Source organism: Triturus cristatus, chromosome 4_1, assembly GCF_964204655.1.
Source record: "Triturus cristatus chromosome 4_1, aTriCri1.1, whole genome shotgun sequence".
Lineage (NCBI taxonomy): Eukaryota > Metazoa > Chordata > Amphibia > Caudata > Salamandridae > Triturus > Triturus cristatus.
This window is the reverse complement of record NC_140585.1, coordinates 952107374-952120937: the sequence shown is the minus strand read 5'-3', so window position 1 is coordinate 952120937 and position 13564 is coordinate 952107374. Positions and strand designations below refer to the sequence as shown.

The 13564-nt window shown below is 47.9% G+C and overlaps 1 protein-coding gene across 3 annotated transcripts in view; it reads right to left on the bottom strand.

Annotated features, from left to right (window-relative positions):
- Positions 1 to 13564, bottom strand: part of NEDD1 (NEDD1 gamma-tubulin ring complex targeting factor) — a 307814-nt gene that overhangs the window by 264829 nt on the left and 29421 nt on the right. For 2 of the 3 annotated variants that reach the window (XM_085653831.1, XM_085653833.1), the window contains exons 2-3: positions 3022 to 3168; positions 1023 to 1117 (exon numbers count right to left, since the gene is read on the bottom strand). In XM_085653831.1, coding sequence (XP_085509957.1) covers positions 1023 to 1117; positions 3022 to 3157 — 231 coding nt within the window. In that variant the 5' untranslated portion in view covers positions 3158 to 3168. The remainder of the gene's footprint in view (positions 1 to 1022; positions 1118 to 3021; positions 3169 to 13564) is intronic. The other variant, XM_085653832.1, reaches the window with a different exon arrangement.

The following is a 13564-nucleotide window of genomic DNA, read 5'->3' as shown; positions in this document are numbered from 1 at the left end:
ACCTCTTCACCTGCATCTTCACGACATCGCCTGGTTCCTTCCTGGGTCCTACCCGGCTCCTGGCTGGTGACCTAGACTCTGTCCCCTGTGCTTGCAGGTATCCTTCTTCTTGATTCCAGCCTTGGAATCCACCGGACACTCTTCACTGCTTGCCTGTCAGCATCTTTTCTTCAGGCATCCATAGGAGTCAACGACGAAACCCGACGCAAGTTCACACCTATGCACCCGCAGCCCGTGAGCTAGGTAAACTGAGTACTACGGTGCTCACAAGGGTATTGACTATCCTAGGGTCTAGTTTCCAAGTCTCTAACTCCTAGCTCCTTCCGAAGTGTCCTAAAACTCTTTAATTCTAAACACTATTTCTATCGGCTTTAACTCATTACGCATGAGTGTTTCCACTCTGCACCTGAATCCCGTGGGCCTCCCACTTCCTAGCAATTGGTAGTATAGTGTAGCCCCAGCGATTCCCTAGGCCTAAACTGTGTTCGTGACAGTGGTCCTTATACCACTTACTTAGTATATGGTTTGCGTGGCCCCTAGGGCCTAACTGTATTACTTACCTGTGTGACTTATGTATGCTTAAATAAGACTGTGTTGTACTTACCTCGAATCTCATAAAGAGTGCTGAGGGTATTTTGACTAGAATAAATACATTCTATTTTTTATATACATCTGTTGTGGTGTCCTTTCATTTGGTATTCAAGGGATTGCAAATGGTATAACAGCTGGCTTCACATGCCATACAGAGTTTAGCCTAAGACTGCTCTTGTCCATGCTACCACTAGGATAGCTGGTCTAGAAGGTTGACTTTACAACCAATCACCATAAGGGTTGTTTGGACTGATACAGGGTGTACACTAGAACTAGTGACATCATATATCAGGCCAACTTCTCACACAAACTTTAAAATATTATTTGAATATTACTCTTACTTGACATTTCTTGAACACATAGTATTGACTGAAAAACCTATATGGTAAAATTACAAAAATAAACAAAAACAAAAACACAGTTGTACTTACTCCTTCAGCAAGAGTAAAAAGCTGAACAGATTTGGACTTGCAGCTTGAAACTACTATTTTATCACCAGAGGCCGAGGCACTAGCCAGAAAATGATCTGAATGCAAAGTTAAAGGAGTCATACAGCTAAAAACTAAAAGAAACTAAAGAAATTGTTTTACTAATAAAAATGTCAGAAATTGCGTTCTGGTATAAGCAAAACGTTAACAATATACCAATTAGCTTGAGGGAAAAACCAGAAAGATATCTGCTGTTACTTCTCACAGTATGCAGTTCATTCCTACAGAATGTCAATATACTTTCCCTTTTCTTCAAACGCAGTCGACTCCACAAAGGCCCCTCTTGTATAAAGGAAAGGGTGTGCTCAGCAAGCTAGGAGTCGCGCTTTTTTTACAAAAAATTGCAGTGCTTCCAACTCAAGCGTATGTCTCTTACATATTTACTAAGACTCACACACATCACATTTGTGGGCCCTTGTGAAAGGTGGCAGGGAGGGATCTTCAATTAGTGCCCTTTGCGCAATTAGAGAAAATGCAGTCATTATACTTACAAATTGCTTGAGCAGAATGCAGTGCTCACCATAAAGGAGGTTTGTGAGGGGTGAGACAAGGCACCGAGCAGTGCTGGGGAAACAGGTGCATGGCATTAGCACGATCATCAGCAATGTTCACTGAAGCAGCAGCATGCTGGCAGACGAGGAGGGTGAGTAATGTAAACAGATGAGCCCTAAGACACAATCATAAGAGCATATATTGGACTCGGGGTCCCTGTCTCCATCGGATCCGACTCAGCGCTCTCATCTCTGCAACCGGCTAGTGCCAGGGATTTGGACTTTAGGCTTCAGCCATCTGCAACTTGGAACTCCCCTCTTAAAGTGTATGGAGCTGCTGTGGGACTCTCAAAGTCGTATTGAACCGCTCAGCGGCAAGCAACAGCTCCCTTCCCATTCCCCTTGCAAAGCAAGACTAAACTGAACTGGGTGCCCTCATTCCTACAGTAGAAATGCTCAAATCCATTATCCATCTGTCGCGATTCATTTCCTGGTATATTTTTCTGTAGCACAGGAGCTTAAGGAAACAAGGGAAGAAAACACACCCTCCTGCTCAGGTACAAGGTGGCTGTGAGTGTAAAATATTCCACCTCAGCTGTTACACAATGCTTTAGACAGTTCATCTTTTTACTAACCGGCCAGAATGGTTGGGTTTGCATATGCATCACTCGCCCTCCGCTGGTCTGCCCATGCCAGAGAGCATGGGGTTAAGAGCTTTTTACCTTTCCCCCCTTCTTCGTAGTCAATACAATTGGCCATGGAGAGATCAGAATAAGGCCAGGCCTCGAGATGCCCACTTACATATAAAGCAGCACTGGCTTCTCTGCTTTCCATTTTAAAAATATTTTTCTTGTGTTTTGCCCTAAGTTAGATGAAAAGGGTCTCTGAGTGTCTGTTGCGCAAGGCCTTGGACAGCAGGTGTATTTTTATCTCCATTGTTATGATGATGCACTTTCCATTTTGAATTGTAAAATTGTGACCAATTATGAACGGTATGGCACTGGCACACGTTCATAAGACACTCACATTTTGCCTTATATCCTTTAAAACTACCACAGTATCTGAACATTCCAAGATGGTTTTTAGTTGCCATGGTCATGATTGCCATTTCCATCAATCTGTCCTTTTTCTGGACATTCATATTCCTGTGGCCATGAAAATGGCCTTCGTGGCAGCATTTTAAGACAGAAATGGGAAGGCAGTCAGGCAGTGTGAAATATTTTAAATATTTCCAAATCGCTCTATAGCTGGTGACCTAACCAGTAAATATGTGCATTAAATAAACAATGTTCAGTATAAACAACCCTTTATAATAAAAGTTCTATTTGCAAACTACCAAAAAGAAAATGGAAGCAGAAAAAAATAAACTTTACACAAGAGATAAAATCTATGTCAGCATGAAAATTATGCACTGCACTACAAACAACTGCATTTGCTTATAAAAAGGATACTATTAGTACTCCAACAAAGAGACGAAATTCCAGAAGGCGAAGTATGCGGATTAAACTGGTCCACCACTGTCATCGAAGAGTAGTCCCATATTTTAATATCCTCACCCGCAGTTGCAAATCTGATGTTGTCTTGCATGACTGAACCTACTACGGAAATAAAGCACAATTAAAAAAAAAAAAAAAACTTTAATTTGCAGGTATCAAAAACCAAGTGATTTGATAGATAATTAGTTGGCCTACTGAACCCTGCACAGACATTCCTGTTGAGTTCGAAGGCCGCAAGATCTAATACTAGTGGGGGCCGACATCGGAGCTTCAAGAGTACTCTCAGATGTCGAATAGTAGGGTTTGCAACTTACAGCATTTTGAAATTTCAGAAATCAGTGGTACCAATATTATTTTAAAAAAAACACACTTTAACAGTCATTACAAATAGCCCATATTTAAGCGATAAAATAGTAGGAGTACAAAACGTCAGAATTTACTATAAAACATTCGATATATATTGATCTAATCGCAAAATTCACTAAGTTTCTGAAAAGTCATTCCAGTTGGACCCAGGACCTAAGTAAATCCAAGTTGCTTTTACATTTGGTGTGCTGACTTCTGCAGTGGCTGTGACCTGCTGAACAGCCCGAGCCACCTGTGTTTGAAATAGATGGATGTTAATATTTTAACATTGTACCGAGTAACTCTGACAAATCAGCAGTGAGTCCACTTCACTACAACGCCATTCTGCAGAGTAAAGAGACGTAGAGCTTGAGCAAAGGATATCATTTCGCCAAGTACTACTTAGAAACCTGTGCCAAATTTTAGATCACATGTTTTCTGCATCAACACCTGCTGTAAAACACATAATCCTACTGTATAAATCTGAATCCTCCGATAGGAAAGCACATGGCAGCAAATGTGCACCTTATATGTAGGGTGCGTGGAAATGCCTACGTAAAGTTAAAATTACATTTCATATTTCCTTTGAAAGACTTTTAAAGCACAAGATAGATTCTGCCCGATTTCGTCTCATCTGAACTACATTTCAAACGGCATCTACAATTTCAAGTGCAATCACATCTCTTTAGAGCTCTGCCTTCTAACTGCTACTTCAATGGCCACCTACCCAATGCCCATGATTTAAGAGGGAACTACCTGGGGGCTGTCAATTATAAACCGTGTGCATACTTGTGTTTCTATGGCACCTTTTCCATTGAGAAGGAATTCCTCCAGGCCAAGTGAGCAGAAGCACTGAGAAGGATTGGAACTAGTATTGGCTCAGGGAAGGAGATTTCCTTTTAAATTCGATGGTTTGTATTTGGAGGGTGGGAGCAGGGGCGGAGTTAAGTGGAAAGCACTTCACACAGCTGGGGCAGGTTTAGGTCGCCATTGATTATTTTGTGGCTACAAACCATGCCCCAATTAAAGGATCTGGGAGTGGACATCCTGGGAAATTTCTTAGCATTGGTTCAAGCCTCATCAAGTAATAACTAACGAGTTTAGTAAAGTTCCCGGTCAGCAATGATGAATTCCCACCTGCCGCCAAAGCAGTGGAGGCGATACAAGCTTGGCCTCGAACTTCTGTTACCAGTATTTTGCTCAAGGACTGGTTGTTGAGCAACAATGCTAAATAGGGCCAAGGTCACGTCAGTGGTGCCTGATTTCTCCCGAGGTACTTCTGGCTGAGGGACGCAGGAGGTCCTGAAGAGAGGAACCGTACTCTGCCTGTAGGAATTCCAGTAGAACATTTGGACATTAACATTTCTTGTGGATTTAAAAGCATAGTTTGAGAGCTCGAATCTAGGAAGAATGGGCTGGAGTCCAAGCAGCCAAATCAGATTATTTGAGGATATTTCTTGAAAGCTATAAATAGGTCAGAATAACGTGCACACAGAAAAACAGGCTGGTCTACGTGAAAGTGTCTCTGCATTGAATGGAGTTTTTGTGTGTGTTTAGTTACATGTTAGAACATGCTAATGGTTAGATATATGAGCGAGTGCTTCGAATAATGACTTACTGAGTGCATGAATAATTGACGGGTGAGTGCAGCATTGTTGTACGCCAGCAAAGTTGCATAGCTGCAAAACAGAATTACTTTGCAGGATACCTAATGAGAACAAACTGCAAAAAATCTAAACACTGAGGGCCCGATTCACAGAACTAACTTAAGACAAAATCCTAAACTTACTACCATTTTGGTATTCACAGAAGGCACTTACTCATTCTGGTATTCACAGAAGGCACTTGCTCATTGATGAGTAAGTGCCTTCTGTGAATACCAAAATGAGTAAGTGCACTTACTCATTTTGGTATTCACAGAAGGCACTTCAGTCAGTCATTCTTTATTCGATGATTAAAAAAACACCATAAAAGCACATCTATACAAACAGTTAAAATACAATTAAATCATTACCAAAACCCTGACTGAGAATACATACAGAGTTAAGCTGAGAATGCCTACCGAATTAAAAAAGAGACTAGGAAAAACAATTCCTAAAGGAGATAACAATCAGGCTTGCCCTCTAGTAGCCCTCAATCGCACCGCAACTTTAATAAAGTTCATAATACAACAGAATGTCAAGGGATCAACCGCTTTTTGCAAAAAAATTAGAGCCTCTTTAGCATGTATTAATTTGGCTTGCTTTAAAATTCCTACCAAAAATCTACGCCTGGGCATTGAATAAAAAGGACATAAGAGTACAAAATGAAGGGTGTCCTGCGGAGACCTGCTGTCGCAGCCGCAGGCACCCTTCTGCTCAATTGGAAATGTAAAACCTGGTGGGTCGGCCAGTAAATAAGATAAAAGATTGAGCCTAAAACGAGACATTAAAAATCTGTCCTGGGCGTTATGCATAAGATAAAGATACGGCTCCATTCCCTCGGTGTTTTTTACAAAGCTATAGGCACTCACAGTACATTTGGATCCTTCGACCTCTGCTCTGTGTGTGGTTCTCTGGGCCAAAAAAGATCTCTTGATGGACAACTTATCTTGAGATACAATCCCGATGGGATTTAAAAAAAGGTCCTTATGACCAAGACTTTCCAAACTAGTCATTACATATTTGAGCCATGGTATACTCATGCCTTTATCCCTTCCCATGCAATCACTTAAAATTTGTCTGCTCAAAATCGCCTCGGGATTTGACCACATTTTTAGCCATGCCAAAATAGGTCTAAGTTTAACCAAATCTTCTAAATACGGCCTCCCTAATTCTCTATGGGTCATTACAGCTGGGGTACTCTGCGGTATTTTCAAAATTGATCGTAAGATTTTATTTTCCTCCCGCTGTAATTGCTGGATGTTCACAAAGCCCCATACTTCAGCACCATAGATGGCCTTGGAACAACAAATAGAACCATAAAGATTAATTGTTTGTTCAGGGGACCATCGGCCCACTCTCTGCCCATAGCCTGCAATAGCACCATTGGAGGATATCAATTTACAGCAACGTTCCTCCACCATGGACTTAAATTGTAAAGAAGGCACTTATTAATTGATGAGTAAGTGCCTTCTGTGAATGCCAAAATGGTAGTAAGTTTAGAATTTTGTCTTACGTTAGTTCTGTGAATCGGGCCCTGAGAAATAACAAAAAAAAATGCAGCACAAATGACCACGAGCTGTAGCTAGAGAAAAGACCTGGAACACAAAGTAAGACAGATCTGTAAGCAATGAAATACTGTTCTGAGGGGGGCGTGGCTTGCTACCGATGGGAATGGCCGCTCAGTAGCTCTGCTCTGAAGCGCCACTCCTGAATTATCCTGTTTCCTTGAAGTCCCGCTGACCCGACCCATGCCCTGAGGCTTTCCCTACAGTCCGGGGGCTCCTGTCAACCTTGCGGACGAGTTTGGTGCGGATTGGTGGTGGCGCCGGAGGGGAGATCCACACACCGCGTCCTCGCCGGCTGCCTTGCTGAAGGGGGCGCGCCTCAGCCGGGGCGCGGAACTGCGCGAGGCCGCGGCCTGTCTCCCCTGGGGCCAGAAACTCAGGACTAGACGCCTGCGCCGGTGCCGCGACTGGGCCCGGCGCGAACTGGCGGAGCCCTGCAGTGTTGAGTGCGGCTGGACCTGAGCGGATGCAGCGGGGGCCCCGCCAGTAAGAGGGGGACCCGGCCGGGCATTCCTGGTGAGTGGCACTGCAGGCAGCTCTGCGATACCTACCCAGCTCTCTGAAAGGGCCCACTCCCAGCACCACGGGTCCCGCCGGATGCCCTGTGGCTGCGGACCCGGTGCCACCGACACCCTGACCCTTGGCGGCGTGCGAGGGCCCCAGACAGAGACCACCGATTCCTGCCTTTTTCTGGACGGCCCTTGCCTGCATACCGGAGGTGGGCCCATCCACAATAGACCAGAACCCACTGAGGCGCCTGAATCCAGGTGTCTGCCCAGCTCCTCTACTGCACTGACCAGACGCACGGTACCAGGACCTGTTGTGGAGGCCCGCTGCTCCCTGCCCTCCGCTTGATGACGGACTCCGGGCGCACGCTGTGATTGAGTCCCGGGCGGTCTGCAGAGTTGCGAGCTACCCCATAGGACCGCGGCTCTCCACGCTTCGGCCCTGAACGATCCAACACTGCCACGGATCACCGGGCTTCCACATTTGCCTCCCCCGGGCCAAGTTGACGACTGGTACAGCAAGCATCGCAAAGGTGAAGTCGACATAGAGAGGGTAGGGACCTGCCCTAAATGTCCCCTTTGGTTGGTGTGCGAGTCTGGTGAGACACCCAGAGCTCCCTTGACGCTACGATCTCGGTGGATTGTCCCCCTGGTTGGGGTACATCCCGCGAAAGCCGACAGGCCAGGTGGCACGTTCCACTGCGGGCGGCGGAGAGTAGCGGCTGCGCTCAGAGGCCGGAGGGTACCACCTGGGACTGTGACCATGGCATCCGGACGGAGCAACAGAACGGCGGCACAAACTAAACTGGAGAAATTTGCCTGGCAAAAACAACAGAGCGGTGAGCGGGACGATGTGCCGACCTCGGATGACAAGGCGGAACCCACGAATAAAGACCTTCTTGATGCGATCACAGCTGTCAAAACGTCCCTCGAAGCAAGGATTGACACCGTGGCCACTGATGTGGGTCTGATTCGCGAGAACATGAGGAAAATCGCCGACCGCGTGGGCACGGTGTAGAGCGTGACCAAAGAACTGACTGGCGACACTAGCCTTCTCAAACGAGAAGTCACAGAATTGCGCACCTCCCACAAAGTAATGGCTCAACAGTTAGATGATTATGAAGGCAGGATGCGCCGGAACAACGTCCGCCTTATAGGTGTTCCGGAAAGCGCTGAGGGGCAGGCGGCGGACCTCTTTGTTGAGGACTTGGATCCCAAGCATCTACAGCCCAGAGGTCTCTCAAAATGTTTTTCGATTGAAAGAGCCCATCGGGTGCCGGGCGGTCGCCCTCGGCGAGGGCGCCCCCTTGACCACTTCTTGCTGGTGTGTTCAATTTCCGGGACCATGACACCATTCTTCAAACTGCAAGAGCGGCCCCGCCTCTTACTATCGAAAACAGCAAAATTATGTTCTTTCCCGATTTTACACTAAGAGTTCAGAAACAAAGACGCAGCTTCCTGGAGGTGAAAAGAGCTCTCCGAGACCAGGAAGTTAAATACGCAATGATGTTCCCCGCCAAGCTGCGTGTGGAGGCCGATGGGAAATCATGGTTCTTCACGCGCCCTGAGGATGCATGGGACTGGCTGGAGGGCTGGCGCACTGTGGACAAGAAGAATAAAAAGGGACTCACGGCGGCTGATAAGGCCGAAGATTGGCATCAGCAGAGACGATCTCCTCCACACTCAGACTCTGATTTCCAGGGTCACACAGGGGGGACACTAATTCTGGACGCTGGTAAGATAGTATGTTGTTCATATTGATCCATCAAAGCTCCCCAGAGCACATCTGGTGACAAACTCGTAAGTCTAACCATCCAATGGTGATACTGATGGGTGTGTCCCGGGATGTGGGAAGAGATTATCCCTCTGGCACAATGTCATCATGGGTTACTGTCGGGGACACTGGGTGGTTGCTTGCCTAACTTGCACCATTACTGAGATGTTTTTCTTTGTGTTCCCTTACTTGAGGGTGTCTGGTTCCTTTGCGGGGATTGTTGGCGCATGCTCCACTGCGTCGGAACACTGTTTGATATTACTTAGCTACCCGGACTGAGTTAAGTGTTCCTTACAGCGGTGGGGATGGGGTCGGGTTGGGGGATGAGGAACCTATGGGCTGTCAGTGAATGTGTTGGGAGTGGAGCAGCTCACGTTAACTCGAATTGTTCATGGGTGGACGACAGGCGCTCTGCATGTTGGGGGTGGCAGGCGGTTCTAGTCCCGTTGTGCAGGGAGGCTGGGTGGGGGGGGTAAGATTTTACATCTCTGGGTTTGCTTGAGTTGGTTTTGTTGGGGAGATGTTTTTCATTGTTTTATTGCAGCAGTGCGAGATGGCATTTTATATCAGGACATCATGACTGGTACTTACGCCCAGATTGCTGATTTCAGGTCCGACACTATCATGGGGTGCTGTAACACGACGGGCGTGGCATATAAAGCAGTCGACGAGGGGCTTCTTCACCATAGTCACTCCGCTCACTCCATCACACTACTGTTGTGGTCTTATGGCAAGAAGTCAGGGACTTAGCCTCATGACGTGGAATGTGAACGGATTAGGGGACAAAATCAAACTTGGTATAGTGCTACAATATATCCATCGTCAGCGACTGGGCTTAGTGTTGTTCCAAGAAACCCACCTCATAGGTAACTCCTGCAAGTCCCTGGACAGAAAGGGGTATCGTATGGCAGCGCACTCAGGTTTTACCTCGGGGTCCAGAGGGGTGGGGATCCTCCTTCGAAAGGGCTGCACCTATGTGATTCATACTATGTGGACTGAACCACAGGGCAGATATGTTGCTTGCTCAGGCAGCTGGGAGGGCAGGGTCCTTAACATGATCTCTGTATATGCCCCACCGGGCCTCCAACACATGACGCTAGCAGATATAGGGGCGCTATTGATGAACTTACCTGTAGGTCCTCTGGTGATGGGTGGCGACTTTAACTTGACAATAGATGGTAACATGGACCGCTCTCCACCTAGACGGGACGCTCCGCACGGCTCGCAACTGGACAACTTTACTTACGCCCTGGGGCTGGTGGACATTTGGAGATGGTCACACCCCCCCAAGACATACTCTTCACTTTCCAATCTGGTGTTCATGGCAGTCACTCACTGCTTGATTACCTGTTTACACAAGCACAGCACATTCAGCACTTCACAGATTCCGCTTGCCTTGCGTGGGGGATATCAGATCATTCCCTGGTCACAGCAATCTTCGGGGCTCACCGAGCTATGCAACCAGGCCCCATTATGATCCAGCCCTGGTTGCTAAAAATTCCACACATTAGAGATGCCTTACGACAAGACACTGACTACTACTTTGAGGAAAACACAGGGTCCGTGAAGTCAGCGATAACGCTCTGGGGAGCGTATGGGGCAGTGATAAAGGGGAGGGAATTGTCGATGATAGTGGGGCACAGGACTGAACGCAACCGGCGAGTAAGTGAGATGAAAACGGAGATCTTACATCTTGAACGCACCACCTCGCAGAACTCTGACCAGGAGACTCAACACAAACTCAATGTTAAGAGACCAGATTAGACAACTGCTCTTAGAGGACGCCAAACGGCGTGCTCTTGCCACCCGTCACAGAATATATGAGAGGGGCGAGCACACCGGCAAACTTTTGGCATGGCTGGAACGTAAGGAACAATCGGCGAGGTGGGTGGGCGAGATTAAAGGGCCGGACGGCGTACTGACCACAGACCCTCAGAACATTGCGGAAACGTTTGCGTAATACTATGAACAAATTTACACTATGCCACAACATTCACAAGCACCATGGGCGGCAGAACTCCTTGCCAATATTGAGGTGCAATGTGTCTCCCAGCAAGAGAAAGAGGCCTTGGAGGCAGATATCTCGGTCGAGGAGATCCAAAAAGCCATTCAGGATATCCAAGCCGGCAAGGCTATGGGCCCCAATGGGCTCCCGATTGAGCTCCTGAAACCCATGGCTATGAAACTCTCTCCCCACTTATTGAATCTGTATAACGCGTGCTATGAGACCGGCCTCCTCCCAGCTGATATCCGCACTGCCACCCTAGTGGTCATCCGCAAGCCCTGTAAACCAGCGGATGAGTGCACGTCGTACCGACCCATTTCCCTGATCATTGTGGAGGCCAAAATGTTGGATAAACTGTTGGCCAACCGTCTGCTTCCGTATCTCGCTGAACTGATCCACCCTGATCAGTCGGGATTTATGCCGGGCCGCAATACTGCACGTAACCTATGCCGTGTCCACGGAGCATTGGGTCGCGTGGCAACACTACAAGAAGAAGCAATCTTGCTCGCGCTTGACGCCAAAATGGCTTTCTACACCGTGGCCTGGGAGTATCTCTTTGCGGTCCTGGCTCCCTAAGCTGATCAGACTTTTATATAACCTTCCCACTGCCCACGTCTCGGTGAACAATCACCGTTCGGGCTCCTTCCCCCTTGGCCGCGGTACGAGACAGGGCTGTCCATTGTCACCACATCTCTTTGCTCTGGCCCTTGAGCCACTAGCGGTCTGGATCAGGGGGGGATCCTGAAGTCAGAGGCTTTAAATGGACGGAAGAACACGAGGACCGCATCTCATTATATGCGGATGACATTTTACTTTCTCTAGCCTCCCCGGCGAGCTCGCTCCGCCGTGTTCTCCACATTTTCCACATCTTTGGGGCCCACTCCGGCTACCAGATCAACTGGTCCAAATCCCAGATGTACTCCCTCTGTGGTGACCCGCCGCAAAGTCCCCGGGGATATACCATACCGGTGGCAATACAGGGTTTCCAATACCTCGGCATCTTTATAACATTGGACCCAGCCATGTTTTATGATCGGAACTTGTCGGGCCCGTTACAGAGGTTCAAATCAGACGTCGTCCTCTGGAAGTCGTTACCCCTTACACTTTTGGGTCAGGCATCTTTATTCAAGATGCTTGCCCTGCCACGCTTTCTTTACGCCCTGCAGAACACGCCCATCCCGATCCCCGAATCCTACTTTTTGCAGTTCGAGGCAGCAATTAGAGACTTGTTATGGGATAACGGACCGCCTCGCATCGCCATAAATAAACTCGCCATGGGATGGTACGATGGAGGCATCGGACTACCAGACATGCGCCTTTACTACCAGGCATCACTACTGATTGCCATCAACAGGTGGGTGTTCGGTACGGAAGTTGGGGTCAGCCTGGGATCCGATCGATGGCTAATGGGAAAGGGAGGCTATAACAGAGCGCTATATTCAAACCCCCAAAAACTAGGCTTGAATGGCCTTATGGCCCGAATGGCAGAAGTATGGCACAGGCTCCAACGGCGCATGGGATGGCATGAGCGTCTGACGAAGGCCACCCCCCTTTGGGAACCTGACATCCTGGGATGATTGAGCGCTTGTGCAGGGTTCGATAAATGGGACTTAATCGGTATCTCTACGGTAGGGGATGTATGGATCAAAGGCAAGGCGGCATCATTTGCGGAACTCCAACTCAAATACCAGCTTGCACCGTCAGAACATTTCCGATATCTTCAGATTAGCCATGCTATTGACAGTGCCCTCCCCATAGACACCCCCCTCCCGGACTCCTCGCCTTTGGAAGACAGGTTGTTGCTGGACCCAATGGACCGTAAGGCTATCTCCCTGACATACAAGAAACTAATTAATAACCGGGCCGATCCAATGCAGAAACTAAGGGCTAGCTGGGAGGCGGACTTGGGGGAAATGACTGACGAGGACTGAAGCAGTAGCCTCCCCCCGAGAGGTAGCAATACCGATGTGGCTCCGGCTCGTGCAGCTTAAAATCTTACACCGTGTATACTTTGATGCAAAACTGTTGCACAACTTAGGGAGACGACTGGACACGCTCTGCCTACGGCACTGTGACCAAATCGGTGCGTTTATACATATTCTATGGGAATGCCCCCACATACAGCACTACTGGGCAGACGTTACCCGACAAATTGCGTGGTCCATTGGCAAATCCATACTCCCATCTCCCCAGCTCTGCCTCCTTAATGTCTGGGAGGCTACGGACCTCACCCAAGCTGAACAATCGTGGTCCACTATGGGATGGACCATAGCAAAAAGGAATTTTGCCCAGAAATGGGGGGTAGACACTATACCGCAGCTACGAGATTGGGCCAATGATATGGATCACGCTATGATAGTGGAGAAAACTGTATATAAAGGTTGAGGCTGCCCGCGGAAATGGGATCAAAAGTGGGGACGGTGGAACAAATACAGGGGGAACATCTGTATTTCTCCTACGGTGGAACTTAGACGGGATATACTGGCTCTATTGGAAACGGCAGGCGCTGTGACATGAAACCTCCGGACCAACAGAAACAGCGTGTGAGCGGGGTGCTCCCCGATCCAAACATGTACATGTAACCCTCTTTGTACCGACATACCATTTGCTGTGTGTTATTTTTGGTACCCCTGATGTATTGTCTTTTATTTACAATGCCC